The sequence below is a fragment of the Schistocerca piceifrons genome, chromosome X, assembly GCF_021461385.2.
Source record: "Schistocerca piceifrons isolate TAMUIC-IGC-003096 chromosome X, iqSchPice1.1, whole genome shotgun sequence".
Classification (NCBI taxonomy): Eukaryota; Metazoa; Arthropoda; class Insecta; order Orthoptera; family Acrididae; genus Schistocerca; species Schistocerca piceifrons.
Genome location: NC_060149.1, coordinates 217,398,566 through 217,420,625, shown reverse-complemented (window position 1 = coordinate 217,420,625; position 22,060 = coordinate 217,398,566). Strand labels below are relative to the sequence as shown.

Here is a 22,060-nt window from a genome sequence, read left to right as displayed (position 1 = left end):
TGCCATACTATATTGTGATGCTACAGGTCAATAAAGGTGGTCCTCTGATAATCCAACCTCTTCTGCATTCCAATCATGCTCCTGATCCCTTAGGGAACAGATTAGTGATGTTCTACTATAACTGTTTTAGACACAGCTTTGCCTCAGGCAATCAACATCTTTGGATTTGACAATTTTACAGCTTTCAGTTTTACAGTTCAGGTTATTGTCAACTGTATCTCATGTTGCACTCTCTTCTCCATTACACAAGGGGCCATTAGACACTTGCCCTCCTCAATTTTCTTCGTAATTTTATAGGATTTGAAGTTCAATGCACAGACATAAATTTCCCTCTGTAGTGTAAAATAGTGTCTTTTACAAAATATCTTACTAGGCCTTCAATATAATCTCCATTCTTGCTTATGACAGCTTCCCAATGTTTTGGCAACTTCTGTATTACAGACAAGGGCTATCTTCATTGATGAGCTGTCTGATTGCTCAGGTCACTACAGATTAATCACTTGTATCAGAATGTTTTCCACAAAGTTGTCCCTTCAATTTGGGAAACAAATCTAAGTCTGGTGGGCTCATATCAGAACTGTATGTCAGGTGGGGAAGTATTTCCCTTTCATATATGTCAAGTGCTGCTCTCACTGGTCGGTCAATATCTGGTCCTGCATTATCATCCAAAATGAGGACACCAGCTGCAAGCATGTCAGGCCTTCTTTGCCAAATTTTCAGGAGCATGTTGCAGAAACATCTTTTAGTATTCACCTGTTACACACATCCCCTGTGGCACTGTATTTGTAGCTTTGAGTCAATTCGTGTCACATGCAAAGATCATCATCAATTTTACCTGCTATTATTGGTGGTGGAATTTTTTCAGGCGCGGAGGGTCTGAACTTTTCCACTGTGACAACTGAGATTTCAATTTTGGCTCAAAATCTCATATCCAGGTTTCATCAAGGGCAACAACTCTTTTCAGAAACTGTTGTTCTGTTTGATAACATTGAAGCAATTCTTCCGTGATTCTTTTGTGACCTGCTTTCTGCTTTTCATTCATGTGGAACCCATCTTGTATCATCTTTAATTTTTCAGTCATGATTTTGTAAACTGACATGACAGACATTCTGGCCTAATTTACAATTTCATGATTTTTTTGTTGATCGCCTCTCAAAATGTCCTTAAAAATAACATGAGAGGTGTAGTCTGTTGCAGTTAATGGCTGTCAACTTTTCCGGTTGTCCTCAGTGATTATCCAATCTTCACAGAAATGAGCAAACTACCATGATACTGTCCTACGAACCGCTACACTATTCCCCCATACCTCTCTCAAAATGTTGTAAATATCCGTTGGATTCTTTGCAAGTTGGGATTTGATTTTGATGTAGAAACTTTGATCACTATGTGTAATCCAACCTGAGTCAGTTTCAGCTTCCATTTTAAAACTGTATGGCACAGCCATGCGAACCTGCTTACACATATATGACCATTACACCTTAAATCTCACTCACACAACTGACATGACTTTCAGCTTGATCACCCCACCATAAAAGTCTAGCATGCACAGTGTGCAGGACTTTTGAGTGATGGTTTTATTCTCAACAGCAACCTTTTCTTTGCAGTTTTATTCAAATTTTATATTTACTGTCAGACAGAAAAGTTAGTTGACAAAAATACAGAATTATAATTTTTAATAAAAGTAACATCTTTTTATTTTTAATTACTGGTTGCATCAAAATAAATTTAAATTTAACTGGCTTGTGAAATGCCCTACTGTTAAAAGGCAACAAAATACATCAATAAGACTGTTCAATGTCTAAGAAATAAAGTATTTTATTTTCTCTTTGATGTTATGGATTTCTGTATCAATTTTCAATTTACTGTGCATAAACCTATCTTTCAAGTTATTAGTATTTAAACCTAAAAATATTTTTTAATAAAAATTGTGATTCAATATACTTTAATTAACATCCCATCTGTTAATAAATATAGAATTTAAATAAAAGGAAAGGAAAAAGAAAAAAAGTTGCTATAAACAATAACTGATCCAGCCACTTTACGATTACAAGACTTGTATGCTACGGACTCAGCTACTGGTAACTACATTACTCAACTGAAAATGTTTCGTCCTTAGCAGCACTTTGAAATTGAAATCGTTTTGAGTTTTTGTGAATTGTGTTATAATGTTTTAGGAGATTGATGTCTGGGCACTGACTTGAAAATTCTGTAAGTAAGAGGAAAACCAATGATGTGCAGTCCATGAAGTTACCTTGTTACACAATGTGTCAAAGTTACAGCTCTTTATCACTATGTCTTTGTTGTGCTTCCAGCTTTGAGGCACACTTTAGGTTCAAACTTGCAGCAAAACCTAGAACTTTCAATTCTCGCATCAAACCAACTTCACGCATGGACTTGATGATACGGAAACACAAGACAGTCAGGCCTAAAACAACATACTGTTAGAACTGTGTCATGCTGTTAGTTGTAGCGCAAAAAGTGAGTGGTTTGTTATAACTGTGCAAAGACCACCATGAATATCAACTCTTAGCCCATTCTTTGTCCAAATGGACAGCTTCCTAAATTAGGAGGTGGCAAATACTTTTCAAAGATAGATCTTGCCGACACCTACCTCCGTCTTGATGAAGTGACCACACAAATAATTATCAGTACAGTAGGCTACCATTCAGAGTGGCTAATGCACATACAATTATCAGATTTCTATTGCTTCCTCAAACAGCTCACTCACATTACACAACAATGCACAAACCACATTGATGACAATTGTCCTAAGGGTAAGGAAAGAGTACCACTTAAACAATGTTTGGCAGATTGTCTTTAACCTCTGAGATGTAGGTTTTAAGTGTTCAAGTAACAAGTTTTTTAATTAGGCTGAGTATTTGGGTCATGTTCTCAGCATGGCTGGCACTTTGATGCCATCTCGTAGTCACTGATACACTGCCTTGAATGAACAACACTACTGAATTGCAAGCTTGTATAGACAATATGACTTATCATGCAAAATGCACTTCCAAGGCTGCCAATTTCATGTATCAACTGAACAGACATAATGGTAAAGACATCCTTATAACTGGTCTCCCAACTGTAAAATGCATTTGGTTTATCACAACTAAAGTTTCCTTCATTTCAGCCCTTAGCAAATTACAGTCAGGGCAAAGAGTTACAGCAGCAGTTATCTCAATACGGCATTGTTGGAATGTTAGCACACAAATCCAGATCATACCAAGAAACCTACTGGATACACAACAACAACAAAAATCTGGCGCAAAATAATTATTCACAAGTCAAAACAGATATTTTATTAACTCTTTATGTAATTGAAAAGCTTCTTGTCTACTTTTACACTATAACGTTCCATTTCACAACAGAGCATAAACCATTAGTAGCCAATTTTTTGGTTGCAAAACAATCTTGCCAAAATGACAGCAGTGGCAGTAATGTTGGGCTCTCAATTTGGCTGCCATATCCACGACGTGCACCGGTGGAAGAAAAATAGCTCCAAACATGACACGACACACCTTGGATGCCACCATCGAACCTGAAAGTGTCCAAGACCTTCAAGACATAACAGGCCAGTTCATCGGGCCCTCCCAGTGCCAGGGCACAAAACATGACTGCAATGGCAGAAGATTTGGCCCCAAATTCCAACCCCAATCAGGCAGGTCAGACCAGTTTTTGAGTCAATGGCTGCTTTAATTTTTTTAAACTGATAATTACTCTAAGACTTCAGTCATGATCAAGGTATATGAAAATATTATCTACTTCACCAACTCCGTACTTTCTCCATTGTTCACATATGCTTTTATCCAGTAAAATGAAATTGCATAAAATGCTTTTCCAACTGGCACCAATTTCTGTAAGTTAACTGTCTCAGTATTAACCATAAAAGTGGCTGTGAATGGTATCTTATAGCTAGTTAAAAATAATTAAGACTTCAAACATACAAAAAAAGAATAACTTTTTGATATTTTTATTTGTGGAATGACAATGTCCAATGCTGAGGAGCATACAATATACCACATTAACAGTCTTGAAAAGGATACGTGTATAATTGCATATAGCGAGGTTTTGGCATTGGCTGGCGACTATAAACTTGTTCCATGCCATGTTTAAAATCATCCCAGATTTGATCAATGTCTGTTTGCTTCAGTCCTATAGCATATCCATAAGCTCCATAACCTCCATAACCTCCATAACCTCCATAACTTCCGTAACCTCCATAACCTCCATAACCTCTGTACCCTCTGTATCTGTACCCTGACATTTTTCGTGAGGACAGCCCTGTAAAAGAGAAGAAGAATATGGAGAGCTGCATAGGAACTATCCGTTAACATGAGTGGGTCATAGCATTCACCACATCCAAGAATAGTTCAGATGCCTGAAATGGTAGATTAATGTGCAAGGTAAGTTCTTTTCTGACTCAAGTTTGTTACAATGTTACACATGTACCAACATTGTAGATGAAGGAGATAATGCATGCCTAATGCACATGAAAATAATAACCTGGAAATTTTGTAAATTCACGAACCAGACTGTTACCTTAACCTTACAACCAGTAACTGTACAAAGATAAGGCTTGTGGTATATTATGAATTTCATATAGTTTCAGACAGTAACAAAGGGGGCGGGGGTAATAATTACGTAATGCCCCAAACAAATCCCCTTTCATTTACCATAGCTGATGAACAATGTATGTACGTAATACACACCTAAATACTCATCAGAGATTTGCCTATTATGTGATACACCTTTTCTGAAATTAGTTTTAGTTACTTATAGCGAACAGTAAGTTAAATATGAAGCAAATTTAGACCTTGGGCTTTGCTACAGCTAAGTCTGTTACCACAACCTTTACTTTGAATTCACAGTTGTTGATTTCACTAACTCACAAATTATTACCTTCCAACTAGATCTTTGGCTACACTACAGACCGGTTTGACACAACAACCCAGATTTCAAAATTAAGAGGGATACACTATTACAGCTCAAGTGCACCACAGGAGAATAAGGAAAAATATAATTCTCTATTAGGCCTGAAGCTCAAAACCTTCATGTTATAAATAAACAATGTTTCAAATTAACTTAGTCTGTAGAGGTTCTATGTCATGTCTGAATTGTCAAAACCAGATCCTGCGTCCTGAACATACAGGACATTTGTGTGTCAGCAATCAAATTCAGCTACTCCATTATGAATAGTATCACACAATAAAATGAGCCCTTATCTTATGCTACCCAAATCATTTCAAGTTTTTTCTTTCATAACTTTGAATTCTGGGGCGACTCAGCATCTCCGCTATATGGTGAGTGGCAACTTTCCTTTTAATAATACTGTTGAATTTTGATTGTTTCATCTGTGGCACCAGATTCATCAGCTCTTTATATTTGTTGCTTCAAATCTTAAGTTGACCAGCCAAATGATGGATAAAATAACTGACAACATGCAAAGAAGTTAACTGTAACAGTATGCCTGGAATTTTGTCAACCATTTGTTATTAATTAAGTAACAGTGAATAATCCAAGAGATGTACTTCAATATATTCTGCACTTTTATCTTATAACTATTAGCCCTTAAAGGAAATTAACCTATTAAATGAATTTTGAAGATGGTAGTTTGATCATAGTTTAACAGAAAAGTAATGTTCAATCAGCAGTAAATATTTTTTGCTTCATTGGAATCAGTGACATGTTTCTATTCTTTCTATAGTAATCAAGTTCCTTCCTTGCTTAACACAATGGTGTCTTGAAGAAGAAAATATCATTACTGATCTTTATAAGTATTACATAATTAATTGCTTCAGTAGTTCGCAAAAAATGTGTGTCTGATAGCCCCAGATGCGAATCTCAATAAGTGCCAGACAGTAAATGAGAAGGATAAAGCTTGCCCTAAACATATTCAGGTGCACCATAAATAAAGCAGGGCTACTTGAATTAGTACGGAACTATTTTTCATGGTATATCAGATTTCTGTTTGCCTTTAACTGCATCACCACACTGTGATTTGTTCAAGCAGTCTATTACAGATGTGGAGAATAAATATGTATGTTGATTCAACTATGTCCTATTTCAAAGGCAATCATCACTAACTGAACATATTTGGTAATTAAATAAGTTTTTATCATCAGTCTCATTTCTTTCATTAGCTGCCCTCAAATATAACTTGCTCTGGTGGAGTGCAAGAACATGGCTCTAGTACACTGCATATGAACTGGCTATTTGTCACAATGTAAGGCTGCGGTCACAGTGGCACCGATATTGGTGGAATCTGTCAATGATAGACAACAGCCGAAGAAGCCCAATCTTTCAAATCAGTAAGCCACAATGTGCACGGTCACACTATAGCTCGAGCGAGGTGGCGCAGTGGTTAGCACACTGGACTCGCATTCGGGAGGACGACGGTTCAATCCCGTCTCCAGCCATCCTGATTTAGGTTTTCCGTGATTTCCCTAAATCGTTTCAGGCAAATGCCGGGATGGTTCCTTTGAAAGGGCACGGCCGATTTCCTTCCCAATCCTTCCCTAACCCGAGCTTGCGCTCCGTCTCTAATGGCCTCGTTGTCGACGGGACGTTAAACACTAACCACCACCACCACCACCACCACACTATAGCTGACTCATCAACCAAACATGCAGACTTTGGATGACAATCAGTGAAATTCAAATAAATTTGTTTTCTTTGGTCAAACTGACCGACTTTCTCACACACAAAATATGGAATGTGAGAAACTGATAAGTTTAGTCCAAGACAATGAGAGTTTGTAGTATCCTGAGGATGAAAATATCATAATCAGGATACAGTTCAGTATCTATGGACTGAAGTCGCAGGTTTATTGGAAACCACAAGTAAGCAAAATCTTTATCAGAAATTTCAAGTGTAAACTATAAACCTCAAAAAGTAATTTGTTCAAGTGAGGAGGACGGCTTATCTTATGCTTATAGCTGTTGTAGTGGATATTTTTTGGGTTGTGGTATGTTGACAATAGCTGTCTACAAATTATTATAGCTTACTGGCATTTTTATGCCAGTGTGATGTGATTCTGTTATATTAAGTGGTTCACAAATGTGGTGTATGGTATGTGCTATATTTCCACTTTTCAGTGCTTTAGATATACAGAGTATCTTATGTTCAACTTTATGCTTGTCTTACATGTGTATGCTGAGTGGCATTCATTGAAGGTTAATTGACATATGTCTACACAACTTTAAATAAATACAGTAAAACAGAATGTTTTAATCTTGCTTTTTAACCCTTTCAGACCTGAATTTTTTTCCAGAGGAAGGAAAATTTTTATATATGTGGTAAAGCTCTTATGTAATTTTTTAATGATTAGAGATGCAATATTTATACAAAACATGTACTCATTTTCAAAACATACTTTGCACATTTGACTTCATTTTATGGACTAAAATAACTAATTACAAAATATTCTCTGTTGTAATAAATAGTAAAATGATCATTCAATAATTACCATGCAAAATAAAAACAACACCCACATCCATGTATTCTGGTGGTCACGAGCTGCTGCATACTGCTATACTGGCTTGGTGATATTTTCATAGTGATATGCAACGGCTGGCAGCAGTTGCACATGTTGAAAAGGTAGAATATACACAAAATGTCTACCTCAGGTTCCCATTGGGAAAAATACTTCTCTAAGACAAAGTAAAAGTTAATCTACAAAATTGTAGCCAAGGGGTCTGAAAGGGTTAACGTCACTATGAATCATCTCGATATGGAACAGAACATTTCTCCTATCAATTTATTCTGTTATTCCAGTGAGCGCTAATGCGCTGCTTCCTGGACTTGGGTAGGCGCACTGGCCCCGGATCGAATCCGCCCGGCAGATTAACGACAGAGGCTGGAGTGCCAGCTGGCTTGGATGTGGTTTTCAGGCAGTTTTGCACATCCCCCTAGGTTAATACCGGGCTGGTCCCCAAATTCCACCTCAGTTACACGGCTCGCAGACATCTGCACACATTCACACTATTCCATGGATTACACTAGACACAAACAGTAGGGGGTACAATAATTCCATCCCAGGGGGTACGGGGTGGCGGCAGGAAGGGCATCCAGCCAGCCCTTAAATTAACCTTGCCAAATCCAATTAATCATACTGACCCTGCGTCACTGTGGGACAAAGGCACACGCAAAAGAAAGAAAGAAAAGAATTCCAGTAACTGAGGACAGAGTGTACAGTACTCACCACATTCTTTTTGCAACAGATATAGGTCATTCACATGCATTTGGCAGCATTTTAATAGCAAAAACCGCAATTCACCACTCTTCTCAACACATAGAGGTGTCCTGATATCCACCCCACCCTAAGAAGTTAAATTCTGACCTGCTTTGTAGAGTCTAACCTAATCAATGCGTATACGTTGACAAGAAAAAAAAAATCCTGGACTTTTCCTGTTCAAAAACACACTTTCTCAGGTGAAACACACTTTTTCTTTGGTGGAAGTACATTAAAAGGAAATTTACTTTGAAATTAATGCTTCTCAAACCACCATTCCCAATATTTTTCTGTGAAATGTAAACAGTTGTGACATCATGATCACCGAAATGAGGCCCACAAGAAAGACGCATCAAAAGCAGTTTCTTGTTATGAAGCATTGCATAGTCTTTGACACATTTTGCTGTCAACAGACACTTGTGTGTGCATCATGTTTTGTTGTTGTAAATGGCATATTTTCTTTGCAACTGTAGTTTTATTTTGATGTTATTCTCTTATTGCTGCAGTATTATTCTGCAGTAGTGGGGTAAAGTAAAATTCTTTGTTAGAATATCAGTTCTTACCAGTCAAAACTACAAAAATTTTAATGGAAACTGAAACAATGTAAATTTCCCAGGGTTCTAAAAAATTCCCAGGCTTTTCCTGGCTTTCTCCTGGAAGAAAAACTTCCTCGGTTCTTCCCGGATTTTCCAGCTTTCCAGTTTCGCGGGTAGTATACGCCCACTAACCTAACCTCCATGCCCCCACTGATGGAGATCAGACACACTGTCGGTCAATGTTTTTGGGTGACCTATGGCAATGGCACCACTGCAAAGGCAGCCTAAGCACCCAAGTGTTATTCCACATACTGAATGATAAGGCCAGTGTTAATATCACAAGAAATGGGTAAACATAAATCTACAGCACGTAATTTCTTGTCATAATACATGTTATTTGCAGTGAGGTATGGACTACAAGAAGTAATACTTTGAAGTCCCAAGAATTCAAAGGAAAGAACTGCAGTGCTTGACACAAGTTGTCTTCTTATCTGGAAAGAAAAGATGTTCTCTCATTCACTCACTTGTACCACGTGTACCGGTATGAAACGAGCGTTTTTTTGTGAAAATGAAACACTGATTTTGAATTGAAAAGTAAAAACATTTTATTCAAAGTAATGACCATTGCTTTCTATACATTTTGACCATCTTTCTGGCAATTTGTGGACACCACGCCAATAGAAATATTCGTTTTTTGAAGCAAACCAATCAGATACCTAATTTTCGACTTCTCCATAGGAATCGAAGTGTTCCTCAGCCAATGCGTGTCCCATTGATGAAAACAAATGGTAGTCGGAGGGGTCAAGTCTGGTGAATACGGCGGGTGGGGTAGCAGCTCCCAGCCAAGTGTTTTGATTGTATCCTGAACCAGTTTTGCTTTGTGTGCAGGTGCATTGTCGTGTAAAAAAATTACTTTGCCATGTCTTCTGGCCCATTCTGGTCTTTTTTGATCAACGCATAGTTCAAATTGATCATTTGTTGTCTGTAGCAATTAGTATTCACAGTTTCACCATGTTTTAGAAGCTCATGATACACCACACCTTTCTGATCCCACCAAACACAGAGCATTGTCTTCTTGCCAAATCAATATGGTTTTGCAGTCGATGTTGATGGTTGTCCCGGATTAACCCATGATTTTACCCGTTTAGGATTCTTAAAATAAATCCATTTTTCATCGCCAGTAACAATTTTATGTAAAATTGATTTTCTTTCATGTCTTTGAAGCAAAATTTGACAAATGGTTTTTCGGTTTTCCATCTGTCTTTCATTCAATTCATGTGGCACCCATTTTTCACACTTTTGGATCTTTCCCATAGCTTTCAAACGGTCAGAAATTTTTTGTTGCTGCCATTTGCTTCTGACTCAAAGTATCATCTTCATCCAATATTGCTTGCAATTTGGCGTCTTGGAACTTTTCTGGTGGTCTTCCACGTTCCTCATTTCTTACATCATAACCATTATTTCAGAACATCAAAATCATTATTTCAGAACTGTTGAAACCATCTTTTGCATGTTGCTTCTGATAGAGCATGATCACCATATGCCTCAACAAGCATTCGATGTAACTCTGCAGCACTTTTTTTCAAATGAAAACAAAAAATTAATGCTTTCCAAAAATCATCACTTTCTGGTACAAAATTCGACATTGTTAACACAATGAAAACATATGATTTTGTTTGTTCCATGACTTGATGTATACTAAATATCTTTGACGGGTGTCATACCAACCAAACAAAAAAAAATTAAGGCTCGTTCACAACAAATGTTCCCTATTGACACATTTGTATCTTAACGCTCATTTCATACCGGTACACCTGGTACAGTTAAACCTGGTGCACAATACATTCAGTGTAGAAGAAAGTAACATATGCAGTTTGTTGTGCCCAGTGTGGATCAAATAAATATGTACTGTCAGGCACAAGTTACCGAATAACTAACTGTAAGAGAAACAGCAACACAATGCAATTGCTATGTAGGAAGCTGAAAAGCTTTTACCAGAAAGGACAAAAAAGAACAAAATGAAAGGAAACAAGATAAACAGGAAACCCTGGCAACATCTATCCCCAGAAATATGCACAAATATTATCCTATGCTTACTAAGTTTGAACCTCACCCAGCAATGTAGGTGCTTTAAGAAACTATCACCCTGAAATTAGAATGTAATCACAAGATCCCAATTATGTACTTAAAAGTAAAGGCAATCTACCATGAGAGCTTCATATGTATGACAGTATTACCTTTTTGCTATAATGCCAGCAATTCCATAAAAATTGTTCAAAATCATCTGCTAAAAGCCGCACAACTTACAAACCACAACATTCAGTAGATCAATTCAGCACGTACGCCTAAGGTGGGAAAACATCCTTACCAAGTAAGCTGTGTCAACTGGCTTTACTAATTCTCTAACAAGCACCAAATCATCAGGAAATAAGTGCCCAAAGAAATCACAGAATATGTAGAGGTGCAGGACAACATATCATGAGTTGACCAATTTATTTTTCTTTGTCATATTTATTAACAAAGAAGAATTTATTTCATATTATTAAAGATATAATAAAACTGAGTAATAGCCCACTCAAATGTACCAAAATAAGAACTAACACAATTAACTGTGGAAAGATGGCCCACTGCGAAACATCTAGTATATGTATCTTTTGGGACATCTATTTTGCCTAATGGAAGGACAAATGAGCTATAAGAGTGACCTGATTTCAACTCCCTGTTGTGAAAAGGAGGTCACTGAGAAATCTTATATTCCCATACAATGAAAGCCTTCAAAGGACTGTGTATTCGTGCCTCAAACTATGCATTGGTGCATTTTCCCCCCAAAACCATTGCAAAACCGCCATTATAATAAAGTTTCGAAGAACTGTTTGGAGACTACACAAAGCTTAGCTGTACCTACTGTAAATCTACAGCACATCACCAAAAATCAAAATAAATTAAAATAAGGTATCTTAGGATAACATAGCACTACTTTTTACAGCCTGCAGGAAGTGACACAAACAAGCAGTCTGTTGACAAGTACTAACTTTGGTAACAACTGAATGACTGACAGTAATATTGCACCATAGTGTTTGTTTTTAAGTAGAAGCTAATTGCAAAGTTCAACAAGCTTTCAAAGATGATGAACTGAGGACTTTATAACAGCTTCACTACAGTATCACATCCACCTATCTGATTCACACTCGATTGGCCAAAAATAGCATTCCTTAAATTCACTGAACCCCCTCCTCCACAGAGATGATTCCTTGTGATTTTTGGTTATTAGCCAAGCTGAAAAATGCTATGATAGCCAATAAAGATACCATGCAAAATGTGATGATGCAGGTGAACATGATTCCAGGAAAGACATGCCAAAAGTCCCAACAATTATGGGAGTAATGGGAAATGTGTGTGGAATATCAACAAAACTACTTAAATCAGAATTATAGTTCCAAACCTCCCAATGAATAAATGTTTTTATCAAAGGTTTGTCTTCTGAATGACTTCTCAATTTACATCATATTTCAATTAAATACCAGGCAAAGACAATGGGGGGACCAACATCTCATGCCACAGGTGTGAAAAACAGGCTTTTTATTCAGTGACAACATAGGCAAACAAGTCTGAGAAAGTGTTAAATTCTATCAGAGGAATTACAGTCCGGATAAAAAAAGAAAAATGCTTCATTAAAATTTGAGTAGCAAATTTAGTTGCTATGGTAATGGCATATGACAATTTACTGGTTTTAATCAATACCTGTAGGACTTATAGACCATAGCAGCTTGGAAGATTATGCTCCAGAACAATGCATTGCCACAGATTGTTAGCAATGTCCTGGACTGAATTTGGAGAAACTTCCATGGTAGCAAGCCAGCTACTTATACCAAGTGCCATGCAGACTTGACATATTGGGAGAACAGTGGGAATTTTAAGTGACGTATGAATAAACTGGCATAAAAACATAAAAGATAACAATGTTGAAGATCCCGTGCCATAATTCATGCTCATATTGTGAGCAAGGAAATGTATAAAAATGGAAAGGCACTATGCTAATGGAGATTTTGTACCACTTGTTTCAGAAACAATACCCAATTTGCTTGTCAACAGTTGCTAATAGCCCATATAATTCAATACACAGGAACTAATTTTTCAGATGTGCTGTGGCTCTGCCAGATGCAGCCCACGGTGTTAAGACTTCATAGGGTGCATTTAGAGACACTGAACCTATAAACTAAACTTTAATTATATCAGTTAGATATCATTTACTGTGTTAGGTTAGATCAGGTTCAGAGGTTTTATGTCAGTATCACACCTCTGCATGCAAGCCGAATATCTTTCAATGTACATTATTTTAATGAACAATTGCTCATGTCTCTTATGTGTTGCAAAGTTATTCTGTTTTAGATATATTGCCCCAGTAAGTGTGAAAGTAGGCCACTTTCCTACACCCACAGAATTCTGTAGCAGGGGGTTTTCTCCCCACTACCTGTATATCGGGCACGTAATTTAATGGTGGATACTGGATGTAAGTGCTTTCCATAATGGCTCAGTGATTTTAGTTGTTTCTGCTTCTGTGACTTTGTACTGGATGTAATGGGTGGTTTGTGGAGAATCACTCATTAGCTGTTCTGAAACCTATGACATACTTGGCAGAGGGTACAGTTATTCTCAATTTTGGAGACTTCATAACTAGGTCTCAAGGACAACTGGAAGTAAAGTATCATTGTGTTACGTATACACTATAGTGCTCAAGCAGAAAGAAAATAGCAAGAGAGATCAAGAGTAAGCTCTGTGTAAACCATGATGATCTCATGCAATGGAAAATAAAATGAGTACACAATAACGAAGTCAAGGTTCTGGAAAAGCCATCAATTTGTTTAATTTTTTAAAAAGTTTCAGAGCCCTTCATGCATCAACTACAATGAAAATATTGTTCACAGAGTAACAGGTATATTAGAGCTGAAAGGCACCATCAGAAACTTAATGTGTTACATTATAAAAGAACACAGAGCCCCACAATAAAAGCTTTAACCATTCATATTTACATTCTCAGTGATTTTAGATGTACCAGCATTAGGCCCTGGTCTAAGGCATGTTTCTGTGCTTAACGTTCCATCCCATAATTCTGGAGACATCCTTGAAGGCTATAAAGACTTCATTAGCAGCTTTCTGAAATTCGGCTTGCTGAGCTTGTCTGATTTTGAAAAGCTACTAATCAAGTTTTTTTAGCCTCCAAAGATGTCTGCAGCATTAAAAGACAAAATGTTAGGCACATGGCCTCAGCCACAGTCTCAAAGTTCTCTCAACGTCTTCATCAGAAGCGTAATGATGTCCCTGCAGATTTTCTCATTATTGGCAACAGATGGAAGTAAGACGGTGCTAAATCTGGACTGTATGGAGGATGCCGTACGGTGGTGAGTTTCAGCCTCTGAAGTTCTGCTGTGGTGGCATGTAAAGTGTGTGGTTCGCCATTGTCATGCTGCAGGAAAACATTTCCCTTTTCCTTTTGGACCTTTGTTATCCATCGTTTTGGAGTTCTCTGAGTGATACGACGATCATCCTTAATCAATCTGCCAACATTTTGCTTGTGAAACACAGTGGTTGCTGTCACAGGACGTCCAACTCTGTTGGTCACGCAGGTCAGATGTTTCCACCTAAACATCTTACTCATCCAACGACGCACAGCCCTCACATCAACACAATCACCATAAACTGCTTTCATTCTCTGATGAATCTATCTTGGGGTGACATCTTCTGCTGTCAAGAATTCAATGACTGCACGTTGCTTAAATCGCACTGACCGACCGTCTGCATGAGGTTTCATACTTTACACTGTAACAACACAACTGTTCATTGCTAAGGCTTCCTGCCAACTGGAGCTGTAGAGAAGTACCTGCCAAATATCAAAGCTGCCAACTGTTGAAGATTTATGAAGGTGGAGGCATTACTTTTCAGTCAACCCTCGTAGTTGCAAGTGACGAAATTATATCATTGCTCATGTTATGTCCCTGGTCAAACAAATTTATTGTCCACTGATCTGCAACCCAGTGAACGTATCATGTCTTTGCCTAACTCTTTTGCTCTTCAACACTCTCGTAAATGGTGTGGTGCAGCTCAAATGTTCAGTTCTAACATGTGTTATCTGAAAGAAAACTAGGTCTTCAGAGGATAGCAAGTTACTGAAACTCGAAACAACATACATTTGTCCCTCAGTGCAGGGTGATATTCCTTACTCTTCCTAGGAAAAGATGGGCATTTAAGATGTACAGAGGGCTCCAATGTGTAGGTTTCATGTACAACTATATCACAGTGGTAATGTGATCAGTCTGTAAAGTACCAGTAGAAGCCTTATAGATCAAAACAGCAATGACCTTTCAGTATCACTTGCTGTTGTCCTTGATAAACATCCATTTTGAAAGGGAGTGAGTTCAGCAATAAATGGTCAGATTAAAAGATGTGGCGGGAAAGCACCTCCAGACCTTTTTACCTATCCCTGTGTTGGAAACATTTATTTTATTCCTGAATGCAAGAACTGTACTTTCTACAAGCACCTTGATCTTTACACATTATGTTTCTATGTCAATGATGTTTACAGTGATTGAAATAATGTAGGACATACAATGTGATTTTCAGATGGAGAAAGTGCTCACGAAAAATCAGTATGTTGACTGAATATAAAGGCAGAAATCTTGTCAGGACCTCTTCAGAACATTGGCTCTGGTCACCCTGTCATCGCCTAATTTCTTTATAATTTCTTGGAAGCAAGTTGCTTGATATTCTTGTAAGTTACAACTCCTTTCTTGTAATTAAAGTTAGTGTGTAAGTCTGTTATAATCCTGTTTCAGTGAGATTAAGCTTAAGAAGTTGCCGAAATGGCTACTTGTATACTTTACTTGTTCACAGAATTTGTAATTAACACTAAATAAGAAAATTGTTTATGCTGTGATACCACTTCATTATTCTTTGTACTCTAAGGTGCCCACTACTGTGCTGGTTCAATTTTCAGCATGTCTACATTTCGAACAGAAAATTATGATGTGAATAATGAACCTAAGATTTTCAGATCTATGTAATAGAACATATTTAATGTGACTTGGTCGTGGACAGTGTCCTGGATGCTGCAGACTAAAAATTATTTAGCCTCAATAACCCTACGTTTCTCCACAATATTTTGCTTCCTTTGTTAAGGTTTTTTTTATTAAGTTTTCCTCTCTCTACAGCTTTTGTACCGATGAAAAATGCACAATGCTCCATGATGAAGCTAAAGGACTGACACTTCATAACACATAATTCTCACAGTACAACGTCTACTGTGAAATTTATCAATGCCAAGCTTAATATCTCAGAGTCTCCGAAGTTCTTTAATCATAACCAAGTTCCCTGGGACATCTACAGTAATTATTTACTTCCACACCCCCTCTTAAACAATGGATTTCAGAAAAGAAAGCTACACACAACTCTCGTCTAAGGTAAGCTAACTAGTGCAGCTCACTGCTTGAAATATTCAGTGAAATGCTAGCAATTATAATGGCACAGCCATGATGAGCCTGCAAAACAGAGCAAAATACTCACTGCACAAACTGTTAGGAAAAAGCTTACACCATCATTAATTCTGTAAGGAAATCCATAAAATTTAAGTGCACAAATAGTTATCCTGCAAAGTTAAAATGGTGATACAAAACAATGCCAACATACTTCTGACACAACACACAAAGTAAAAATGATGATTTACAGCATATTAAACAACATTTGAATGTTATGTCTCTGCAAGCTGCAAATGTAAGTAATCCAAAAAATCATTCAAATACCATGTAAAATTACTAACTTATTAATGTCATAATGAGATGTAACTGCATACGCTGCAAAAGAATGTGTGTCATGTATTGCACACCGATTTTGTGAAGAAGTCCTCAGCGATAGCCAGTGCAAATATGTCTAAATTGGAACAAGCATACCTTCTATAACTGCATGGAGCAATGAAAATATTACAGCTTTCAAAACGCCACAACAGTGTGTCGGAGCCTGTAAAAATAGACAGGAAAAATTCATTGCTGTTAACAAATGAAGTAAATAAAATACAGTTACTCACTAAGATGTAATATTAGCATGAAACCTTCAAAAATAAATTAGGTGTGATAAAAGAAACATTAAATGTAAAAATAAGTAAACAAAAATGCAGCAATATATGAAATTCTTATGCTTTTAGATCCAGGGGTGATACCATAGTGATTATTTGCAGAAAAGAATCTTATTTTTAGGAAGATGGACTGCAAAATGAAATGATGGAAAAGTGACAAATGTGTTTCAGGTATAGGCAGTACACACCATGAGGATGAATAACCATGGATATGCATTATAAAATATGTTGTTGGACTAAAATGGCACGGATGTAAGGAAACAAGGAAATTAGCATAATACCACCAATCTACATGATGTGTAAATTTAGCACATCTCACTCATTTACACAGGAATCCAACAATTTAAAACACACTAGATGTTATGATACAGTCTCAGAAATAAACAGCAGTCATGAATGAAAAAGGGAAATAACAGATGCTGGATGAATACATGCAATCATATGAGATAGAACAAGTAATTAAGGAATCTAATGATAATTATGCCACCTGCCAAAACCATTCTATGCATGCGGTTAAGTTCTGTGCCTACTCAGACTACAGCAGCATCTTGAAAATTACACTACTTTACTCAATTGTTTAAGCTAAAAGCAGAAGATACATAACGTTTGACATTAGTGTATTCATTGCATTACTTCCATGCAGAAGGGTCTTCAAAATTTAAGTGGCAGTACGGCCAGCATTCACCAAGATTGATATCCAACATTACTTCAAAAGAAAACAACATATAAGTTAGGCAACAAGAAACAATATTTCAACCTCTAGCAATAAGCAGTGTAAGACTTTTATTTTGAAAAAGTTGTGTTTAATGCAGTGTGCAGTACTGATTATCATCTCATTTGATAATTATAGAAAACTGCTACTATTCTGTCTAATGACTAAGAAGACAAAACAATTTGTTCTGTTAGTGTTAACATGCGACAACAGGAGGGGGGGGGGCAAGGTGGGGGTGGGGGGGGGGGGCTGGTGGGCACATCTCTATTAAAGAAGTGACGTGTGTTGGTTGGTTGATTTGGGGGAGTGGGACCAAACAGGTAGGTCATTGGTCCAAAAGAAGTGAGTTTTATTGTCATTTCAAGCTAACAGCTGCATGCTGTACAACATCTCAGTGATGAAAGTGACACCTAAGAGACGTAGTGTTAGAAAAAAACTGTGTCTATACTGCTCTAGATGGGCTCAAAAGGAATGGAGTAGAAGCAACATAGTATAACAAATCAAAACAGTTACTTGTGATTGTGTAATTACCTGAACTTCAGTTCAATGTACATACAGCAAGATATGAACAGGTAGGCCTACCTAATATAAAATAGTACAGTCCTGGTCTAACACCTACATTTCAAGAAAATTTAACTTTTCAGAATACTGAACAGTCTTTCATCTCTAAATTGAATAACAGCCATAAAATTAGCAACTTAATGTTTGAAAGATAATATTATTTCACTCTGACATCCTCAAAGAACTGCAGTTAAGGAATATATTAGAAAGTAGACTGCATGAGTGCTTCAGTGCTACATCGACAGTTCTTCCAGTTCTCTCTTCCTTTCACCAGGTAATCCCTTTAATTTCTCTTTCTTCTTAAAAACTTTTACATAGAAATAAGAATTTGTGGAGGTTTTACCCTTGGGCCACAAAAACAATATGCACCATTAAGAGTTTCCTTTTCTGTTGTATGCACTCCAAGATGAAAGTGCCCCACCCACAGTGGAAAATTATACACAAAAGTTGTAGATTTGCTGAAGGACCACTTCAACGCACTGAACAAAAAATAAACGTGTTCTTTTTGAGTGTAAACTGAAACCAGATGCTGGAACACATTACTTAGAGAGGATAAATCACCATTATATTCACAATCCACATACAAGTTGCAATAATTAATTCCTTGAGTGCAATTATGTCAACAGCTGTGCTTAAAAATTTTCTCACTTTCTGTCATTACAAGGTATGGAAGTACTGCACCAAAAAGCAAGCTATGGCACAGTTCTCCTCTTACATTATTAAGTGACAAACATGAATGGCAGATTTTTATTGGGTGTTAATGTCTCTTTCACCATGACCTGAGGTTCAAGACTTACTGAGGTTCAAGTAGTTGTTCAAAAAAGAACAGACAATGGTCTTCATGAAGGAATCATCCAGTACTTGGCTGAACAGCTTTAGAAAAACAATGCAAAACTCAAATGAGAATGATTGGATTAGATCTGAACCCAGTTCCCTTGATTTTGAGCCCACTCTTTTAACACAGTGACACCTCACCCACAAATAAGTGTTCTTCATATTTTCAAATAACAGTTCCATTAGAATAGTGCCCAGTGTAACTTATTTAAGGTGTACCCAAAGCTACAGTCCAAAGTACACTACAAGTAGTATTCCAGTGAGGTACTTACTGGTCCTCGGAGCTGATTTGTACTGCATCATTTTTTTTTTTTTTTTTTTTTTTTTTTTATCGACACTTAAAAAGGAAACACCTGAAACAGAGAAAACAAAACTTCTTGTTTGTGACACTATTACATCATTAACCAGAGAAAATAAGTTCACACACATTCCTCGCTACTGCCCCTGTAGTTTATTATCACCACATGAAAATATTTGTTTGAGGCAGGAAACTTTATCGGAAATTTCAATGACTTTATGAGAGCTGCCCACATACACAGAGTTATTTGAGGATTTTAACATCAGTAGACCAGAGGCTTAGTCTTAAAGTAATTTGCAACTAGTGAAGAAGAATTTCAATCTTTATATCATTGTTGAAGAAACAATACAGCATCAACGCAAAAGTGTACAGAGTCACAGCATGCTGTTATTGCTTTTGACGTATCTCTTTGGATTAGAAAGCAGTTCCCAAGTCAAAGCTTCAGATGAAGGAAACGGATAATGTTCCAAAAGATCTACTCATCAAGAAAGAAATCTTGCTCACGTGTATGATCATGGAGATTTATTTTTGAGAGGATTGGTAGTAGAAAGCCACTGCAATAACTGCCAATGCTTTGCAAGTCTGCTTCATGGATGGCTCTAATGTATTCATCACTGGGATAGGGGTACTAGCTTGGCAATTCCCTCTGATGTTGAAATTAGGATGACTACCTAATTGAACCTTGGCCTTCAGCAACTCTCCTGGAGCCGGTGCAGTTAACCCCCCTGGCTAGCACCACCTCTGGTCTTCCTGCATTTCACTAGAGTTTTCTGACATTGCAAAGACCCTATAGACAACAGTTTTGTCCTCAAGAAGCCTCAGATCTCCCTGTACTCCTGTTATGTGAAGTTTCATTCAGTTAAAGTGCTGAATTTACAATTCATTACCCGTGTTTGACTTACACAGTATTGTTGTGGCTTCATTTTAAACATAAAAAATTGAAAATTTGTCATTCCCATGGTAACAGCAAGTGTTTTGTGTCAACTATGCCAACTGACTAAAATCTGGAAAAAACCAGTTGTGTATTATTGTTTCTTAAATGACAATATGTTATGTCCAAACCTAATTAAAATTTCATTATATTGTAATAGTCTTCCACATTAAGAGACTAAATATATCCCAGCTGAACATAATCCCCTCCAGAATCAAATATCTTTCTGGTCTTCACAATATCCTTTTGCCTCTTTCACATACTGAACACTAGTTTCAATATCTGGTTGCTCAGAAATATTAGAGATGGTTATGTGATGCAAATCAATTAAATTATTAGAGAAGTGCTGTCCCCAACCAAGAGAAATTAAACAAGTGTTTTTCTGAAGAAGGCTTTAGCCAAAAGCTAAATGTGCAACAGTCTCTTCATAGCACTGTCTGCAACTCAGTGTATCATCTTAAAGGTGATTAGCACCATCGTTTTCCTGACATTGTTGATATTCCAACCTGCACTTTCCACTGTGAAAATTCCTGACTCCAAGATCAGTGGTGGACATCTGGAGCACTTGACATCATTGGAATATTTCAGTAGAATACCAAGAAGCAAAATGAAATAGTACGAACATACAAAATCCTGTAGGGTACCCAAATGAACGCTCAGATTTGTAGAAAGACTCAGATTTCTTACCACTTCTGGTTATTACAAGTACAGTTAAATGATAATGTGGTTGACCTCTCTCACTCACCTATGAACCCTGTGCCTTTCAGTTGTATAATGCATGTCCATCCTTAAATACTGTCAAGTTTGCTGTAGTTAGATTCTACATATTTAAACTGTAATCCAGATTAAATATTACATAATTACTGCCTTGCATCATCATTTAGTTTATTTGTTGTACATTGTAAGGTATTGTACTCTGAATCATTCCTCATTTATTTGCTGATTGTAGACTGTTTCAGAAGAAATTAATCAATTAATTAATAGAGCAAGCTAAAACAAACCACACTCAAAGACATGCGAGCTACATTTGTATCATTCTCTACAGTGTACAGCCAACATACATAAAAAGGTTTGAGATGGAAAAGGCTTTTAGAGCAGAGTTAAAATCATTGCTTGTTGAGAAGTGTTTCTACAATGTAAACGAGTCTGTTAGCTAACAGGATTACTAGGCCCACATTTATTGTTGAGTACTTTTGATTCTGTTAACTGATGGAATAACTATACTGTGGTTGTCTTTGCAAAAGACTGTTTCAGACATTGGTTTCTGTTCCCTTTGTTTCACAGTGCAATACACCTCCTTGAAGTGATATGATGCTAACCTAGTTGTGATGGATATAGTGTTGACAGGTTTTCATGTGTTATTTTTTCAGCAGTGTTATCTAATGCAATCATGTGTTTTCACTTTTTCAGTAGTACATTCATTTTCAAATTGTCTTTTTCATTGATTTACTTCCTTTGCATGTTGCAGTCACAATGTGGACAATGTATTTGTGATTCTCCTCTCAGTCATGTTCTGAGTGAGATGGCTATACCAGTCTTAATGTACTGGGTTGGTTGGTTGGTTTAAAAGAGGGGGGGAAGGGACCAAACTGCTACGTCATCGGTCCCTTGTTCCGAATAAAACAATGCCACAAGGGTGACAATAAAACAAGTGAAGCTGACAACACAAAACAGAGAGAAAGGAAAAACCACAAGAACGACGGAAGGGCAACAAACACTTAAATGGTCAAAAGGGGAGAAGAAAACCACAGAAACAAAAGAAACAGGTAGAAGAGATTAAAACAACAAAACAGATTACCATGACTGGCTCACCATGAGAATAAAAAGGAGAAACCA

The 22,060-nt window shown here is 37.1% G+C and overlaps 1 protein-coding gene across 2 annotated transcripts in view; it reads right to left on the bottom strand.

The window, feature by feature from the left end:
- The window catches only part of LOC124723105 (cullin-1-like), a 207,480-nt gene extending 188,155 nt beyond the window's left edge, over nt 1-19,325 (bottom strand). The window contains exons 1-3 of one of the 2 annotated variants that reach the window (XM_047248285.1): nt 19,268-19,325; nt 16,707-16,773; nt 4,044-4,281 (exon numbers count right to left, since the gene is read on the bottom strand). In XM_047248285.1, the coding sequence (XP_047104241.1) occupies nt 4,044-4,264 (221 nt within the window). In that variant the 5' untranslated portion in view covers nt 4,265-4,281; nt 16,707-16,773; nt 19,268-19,325. The remainder of the gene's footprint in view (nt 1-4,043; nt 4,282-16,706; nt 16,774-19,267) is intronic. The other variant, XM_047248284.1, reaches the window with a different exon arrangement.
- Nucleotides 19,326-22,060: the final 2,735 nt, after the last annotated feature.